This window comes from Cryphonectria parasitica, assembly GCF_011745365.1.
Source record: "Cryphonectria parasitica EP155 unplaced genomic scaffold M406scaffold_6, whole genome shotgun sequence".
Classification (NCBI taxonomy): domain Eukaryota; kingdom Fungi; phylum Ascomycota; class Sordariomycetes; order Diaporthales; family Cryphonectriaceae; genus Cryphonectria; species Cryphonectria parasitica.
The window spans coordinates 3,333,526-3,339,525 of record NW_024468914.1 but is presented as its reverse complement, the minus strand read 5'-3'; the positions used below and the strand labels follow the sequence as shown (position 1 = coordinate 3,339,525).

The window sequence follows — 6,000 nt, the reverse complement described above, 5'->3', positions numbered from 1 at the left end:
TTCCAACTTTGACATACACAAGCATCGTCTCGTGCTACCAAAAGTCCCGTCACTCATACACAACCACACCAACCCATCAAGATGCGTTTCACCGCCGTTGTTCTCGCCTTCGCCTCCATGGCTCTGGTATGTTCCATCCCTGATCCTGAACTCACATGGTCTGCTGGAACACACACAAGTCTGACAAGAACAAACTCATAATAGGCTCAGGATTCATCTTCGCCCGCCGTGACCGGATCCTCCGTTGACACCAGCAGCCTGGCTAGCGCCGCGTCCTCTATCTCCTCGGCCCTGGCTAGCGAGATCTCCTCCGTGAACAGCGACGTCACATCCGTCCTGGCGTCCATCACCTCTGACGGCGCCAGCCGCGCCTCCTCCATCGGCTCCGCCCTCTCCACCGCCACCGGCGCCGCCGCCAGCTCGCTGTCTTCTGAGCTGGCCTCCCTCTCCTCGAGCGTGTCGTCCAAGGCTTCCGCCGCCCAGAGCTCTGCCGCCAGCTCGGCCTCTGGAGCCTCGAGCAGCGCCAGCACCAGCGCATCGGGCAACTACGGCCCCGTCCAGACCGCTGCCGTCGGCATGGGTGCTCTCTTTGGTGGTGCTGCTATGCTCGCCAACCTGTAGAGAGGTGTTTGTATCGGCAGACCATGGGACTTCGCCTTGCATTGCTTTGCATATCTAATACCTTGGGCATAATATCATGACCTTTCAGAAAGGCAGTAATATATATTTTTTCAACGCATGTCGTACCATAAAACCACTCAAGGACCACGTGATCATGCCCAATGAGAGTTCTAATTCTCTAATTACTGTTCAGACTTGTACTCTTCAGATCCTTCTCCAGCATTATGTAGCGAAAACAGAACATGTACACAAGATCATGTTCTCGTCACTTGAGACACTTCACTGACTGAAGCGTCAAGGTTTACAAACCATGCTATTTTCTTAATTATCCGCTTTCTGTCATACCAAATACATGTACGCCTTCAGACAGCGCACACATGCAGCGGCAGCGGAAATCTAGCGAGGGCCTTATTAAGTGACAAGTGAAGGGGGAGTATTAACTCCAACAACGAGAACTCATCGGCTCAAAATATATTATAATGAGAATCTTTACTCACGCTTGCTAATTCCTATATACACTATAGTAAGTAGCCTGCTAAGGCATGCTCAAATTGACTCTTCTGTCATCTTGTTGTCTAGAGACCTCACCACACTGCTGCCTCCACCCGTTACTGCTTGATTGTATTGTCGCATCAAGTCCCAACCTGCTTTTTCCTTCTTTTCTTTTTCCTTTCGTTCAAGTTGTTCTTGGAGGGAGCTGTGCTATGGCATATCATCAGGGGTCTCTCTGATCATGTCAAATATGGCACGTTTCATTTCTTACGCCGCCCTCGCTGTATCCAGATGGGAATGAGAGCCATGACTTAACTCCATGTCTGCGCACCTTCCTTCTTTTCATGGTGCTGGGTAGGGTGGGGGGCATGCGTTTACATCTAACTCTCGCAGTGACACATGAGAGGGTGCCTGTGATTTGTAACAGCTTCGACTCAATGGTTAAGTTCATGGTCTTGCAGAACTCGTCCTGGACTCGTGATTCTGTTGGTGAAAAAAAGATTGGCAGTCTTTCAGAACCAGCTCTTCCTTTTTTCCCTCCTACACACCTACCAGTTTGTGAAAAATTTTCTTCGTGAAGAGAATCACGACAAATCCTTCTTTATAATAACCCCCTCTACCTTTTCAGGCGGTCCATCCCATGTTGTTGAACATATAGCACGTGCTGTGGAGTTGTGTGAGCAGCCGTTTTGCTAAATCCAACACATTCAGCATAAAACATAATCAAACTCGCAATGTCTACAGATCTTGAGTAAATGGCAGAGAATGAATTCTCTTCTCTTACAACTCAGAGAAATGTGCTGTTTTTGCTACTAAGCGAACTAGGCTTATAGATGTCGGGGAAAAGACGACGCCTGTGTCTCAGACCTAGCTGGACCTTATATCTTTCATGATAGGTTCATGAGACAAGTGTGTGCATTAACCAAGTCTAGCTCCCGCTATAGCATGTTATAAGAACTGACTCTTGCAGGGCAAATAAGATTTAGGATGTGTCGGATGAGCTTTTCATAGGCTAACTGGGCATAGAGCTGAAAGCTCGGACTCCACATATGCAGGCTGAATCCTGATTCCTCCCACTGTGATTGCATACTATTTATACGAATCCACTGTGAATACGCGTATTCCGCTGCCGAATACGGTACGTGTCTATCTCGCACCAGACTTAGACACCCAGATTTTGCTTCAAAGCTATACAATACGAGTACTTGCTTTCGGTCTCTCACTCACACATTGTTTAGATTCACACCAGTATGCATACTAATGATGGGAGAACGGCGGAGAGCACAACACAAGAAGTCCCGCAATGGCTGTCAGGGCTGCAAGCAGCGCCATATGAAGGTACGCTGCGAATATCAACGGTTTAACCCTGTTGCTCTTTCAGTGGACTTATCAGGCCAATGTACTGACTTGGTTCCTCTGGTAGTGTGACGAGACCAAGCCGAATTGTGGTAACTGCAAAGTTGTCGGCCGTCCATGCAAGTACCCAGAAGCTGTTGCCAGCAAGTCTGTAGCGAGCAGAAGCCGCAATGCTACCAGCGCACGCCAATCACACAATGCCCTTGTTACGCCCATCGCAACATCCAATGTCAACTCTCCATCTTCAGCAGGCAATGGAGAAGTCTGCCAAGATACTGTCGCTACAGACACGCTGGGTACTCTAGGGCGTCCCAATCCTTCGTCTGATTGGTCTACTCCATCCACTCTTCCAGACCTTGCATCGTCCCATCCATCGGATGTTCCAGTGTGCCAGGTACAGCTCCCCGGTGTTGCCGGACCGGGCTCCAGTGACCATCCTCAGGATGCAGTCCAAATCGACATAGACCAGGAGGTGAATATGAACCACGTGGAGCTCTTGGTCCATTTCGCAACAAGCACAGCTGCCACCATGACACCCGACTTGGCACCGAAGCTTCTCGGAATAGGGACAAACCTTGTCCTACAGAGAAGTCTGGGAACTCCATGTCTGCTCCATCAGATCTTGGCCATCTCAGCACAGCATCTCGCCCACCTCCGTCCAGATCGCTGTCAATTTTACTCGCGCCAGGCGGTGCAGCTGCAGACGAAAGCCATAGAGTTGTTCAACGCCACACAAATCATCGACAAGACAAACTGCGAGGCAACCATCCTCTTTGTCGGCTTGCTGAATCGACATCTTCTAATTGATGTTCTCGGCAACCGCGAGGGCGACGCCGCTGCTTTCCTGGAGCGATTCATACGATCAGCGCAGGTGCAGAGAGGCATCAGGGTCATCTACAACAAGACATCAACCATCTTGCTCGAGTCTGACCTGGCACCCCTTGTGCGGGAGGGGAGCTGGGCCGCCACGCGCTCGTCCACGGTAGGAAAAGAATGCGACATGCTGCGGCAGCTCATATCCATCACGCCCGCCCTCGACCCGATCGCCAAAGAAGCCTGCCGCACGGCAGTCCACTTCCTGCAGGTCGGCTTTGACGAGCTGGCACAGTCTCCACGAGCCGACAATGTGTTCCGCTTGATCTTCTGCTGGGGGGCGTATTTCCCGAATGAGTTCTTCGACCTGCTGAGCCAGCGAAGACCAGAGGCTGTAGCTGTCTTGGGCTGGTACGCGGTCCTGCTGGATTCCGGGAGGACTCATTGGGCCATTGGCGATGCTGCCGTCTTTGTCCTGCGTAGCGTCTCTTGTTTTCTGGGTCCTGAATGGGCTCACTGGTTGCAATGGCCCATGGAGATGCTGGCGGACCGCTTACCTGAGTAGCCCGTTGGGAAGACGAAAACAGACTATCACAAAGAAAAGAAAAAAACCTTTCCGAGTCATTTACTGGTTCTATCAATCAGCAATGTGCTCATTGATGGTATCAAACCTAGCATCGAAAGCTTGTGTCGAAGCTTGTAGCGAAAGCTTGAATACAATCTAGACTTTGACGTCGCGAATTGATATGATTGGTCCAGAAATACTAGCAGGTGCTTGAATTATCTCGTATTCGTATCTATGAGCTCGGTAAAAATTGAAAGACTCCAATACGCGTGTTCGACGCTCAGCCCTATCCGGCGTTTTTTATGGAAAACTGTTCAGACACGTATGTTTAGCGCACAGCCTCTTTGCACCAGTCCCAAACCTGTGTTGGGTTTTGTTGAGGCTCTTCATTGATATGGCCAGACCGCAGCTAAGCCTCGCAGGCTTCATAGGATCATGCGAGCTTGGTTCTCTTTCGCGGTCGGAATCATCAAGCGAGAGCGAAGCCAAAAAAAAAAATCCTCAACTCATAATACTCACAACAACAGCAATAACATATTGAAATGGAAGATGATATAAAGATGATGAATTCCACCCTCATCTGGTGGGATTCATTTTGCCTTGTCCATATCGCAAACATACAGACACAATCTGCCATTCCATCATCCTCAAAAAGCCCCCTTAGCCTCATATGAATTGATCTACATCCTCCGCCAGTTCACAAAAACTCAACACACAAGATGGCGGTCACGGATTTCGTCTTCTACCACTACACGCCATCGATGGCAGCAGCCATCGTGATGTGCGTAGTGTTTTTCATCGTAGCCGCTCTCCAGATCTGGTTTTTGCTCAGGCACCGAACCTGGTATTTCGCACCGTTCGTCATTGGCTGTCTCTGTAAGTGCTTTCTTCTTCTTGTCCTTCCTCCTTCGTTGTTTCCTACCCGGCTGTGTTGGGCGCAGACAAGCTAATAAGCAATGTGCAAACAGTCGAAGGCGTGGGTTACATAGGACGCATCCTCTCGTCGACGGAGGCTCCCAACTATACCAAGACCCCATACATCATCCAGTCTCTACTCCTCCTCCTCGGCCCGACCTTCTTCGCAGCATCCATCTACATGGTCCTCGGGCGAATCATCACCCTCCTCCACGGCGAGCAGTTCTCCATGGTCCCGCCCAAGTGGCTCACCAAGGTGTTCGTCATGGGCGACGTCCTCTCGTTCTTCATCCAGAGCGGCGGAGGCGCCATGCTCTCCAATGCCAAGTCCGAGTCCAAGATCAAGACGGGCAACTGGATCATCGTCGCTGGTCTCGGTGTCCAGATCGTCTTCTTCGGCCTTTTCGTCATCGTCGCCCTGCTGTTCCACATACGCATCCGGAAGTACCCTACCATGCGGGCCAAGACGACCAGTGCCCCCTGGCAGGCTCTGCTGTACGTTCTGTACGCGAGCAGCTGCCTGATCCTGATCCGATCCATCTATCGTGTGGCCGAGTACATTACGGGGTCCAATGGAGTCATTCAGGACAAGGAGTGGTGGCTGTATGTGTTTGATGCCGTGCCAATGGTCTTGGTCACCATCTTGTTTTGCGGTTTCCACCCGAGCCGTGTCATCAGCCCGCATGAGCCCACAAAGGAGAGCACCACCTCGCTTTCAACTATGCAGGAGGTGGGCTCTGAGGCCCATCTCGATGTATGAGTCTCTGGGCTTTGGTCGACGGGGATTCCCCTCATGTGTACTTGGACCATGGGGGGGACACAACTCGCAGCGATAGGAGTGGGCATCACTGTGGAGGACGGATTAGAGATGCGCTGGAGCGCGCAGTACGGAATTTCCTAAAAAATCGGCGTAAGGTCAGGGCGGTGTTTGGGTTGTTTGAGGGGAGCGCACTCGCGATATAGACATGATACACTTGAGTTTAGTAACCTAATTCTAAAATGTTAACGAGGTTCGGGATATGATTACCGCATACGTTCGGTACAGTTCATCGTTCTGCTTGATCATGTAGTAATCAGGCGCCCCTTTGATCAATCATAGATCCGCTCAGCCCAATCACCATGGCAGAGACGGCTCGCCAATTCATGTCATGCTTTTTAGTGGCTGACGGCCACACGCTCTGGCCATGAATTCTTGCTCCCTCGAAATCTGAGCAAAGATAATTATATCGCCAGACCCC

The 6,000-nt window shown here is 50.8% G+C and overlaps 3 protein-coding genes across 3 annotated transcripts; all 3 read left to right on the top strand.

Moving 5' to 3' along the window:
- On the top strand, positions 1–738 carry M406DRAFT_357262 (uncharacterized protein). Its single transcript, XM_040923629.1, has 2 exons — positions 1–126; positions 205–738. Exons 1-2 carry the CDS (start codon positions 82–84, stop codon positions 619–621), a joined length of 462 nt encoding a protein of 153 aa, XP_040774829.1. The 5' UTR covers positions 1–81; the 3' UTR covers positions 622–738.
- Positions 739–2,998: 2,260 nt separating this feature from the next.
- Positions 2,999–3,847, top strand: M406DRAFT_332314 (uncharacterized protein; the record flags this gene model as incomplete). Its single annotated transcript, XM_040920729.1, has 1 exon — positions 2,999–3,847. One exon carries the CDS (start codon positions 2,999–3,001, stop codon positions 3,845–3,847), a length of 849 nt encoding a protein of 282 aa, XP_040774828.1.
- Positions 3,848–4,566: 719 nt separating this feature from the next.
- Positions 4,567–5,522, top strand: M406DRAFT_341262 (RTA1 like protein; the record flags this gene model as incomplete). Its single annotated transcript, XM_040921640.1, has 3 exons — positions 4,567–4,723; positions 4,816–5,432; positions 5,490–5,522. The coding sequence occupies 3 exons, from the start codon at positions 4,567–4,569 to the stop codon at positions 5,520–5,522; spliced, it is 807 nt and encodes a 268-aa protein (XP_040774827.1).
- Between the last annotated feature and the right edge of the window lie 478 nt (positions 5,523–6,000).

Bases quoted from the DNA above. Each gene is read 5' to 3' on its own strand.
- M406DRAFT_357262 (XM_040923629.1), top strand. From the start codon at position 82: ATGCGTTTCACCGCCGTTGTTCTCGCCTTCGCCTCCATGGCTCTG. The intron at 127-204 runs GTATGTTCCATC...AACTCATAATAG, and splicing joins CCTTCGCCTCCATGGCTCTG to GCTCAGGATTCATCTTCGCC.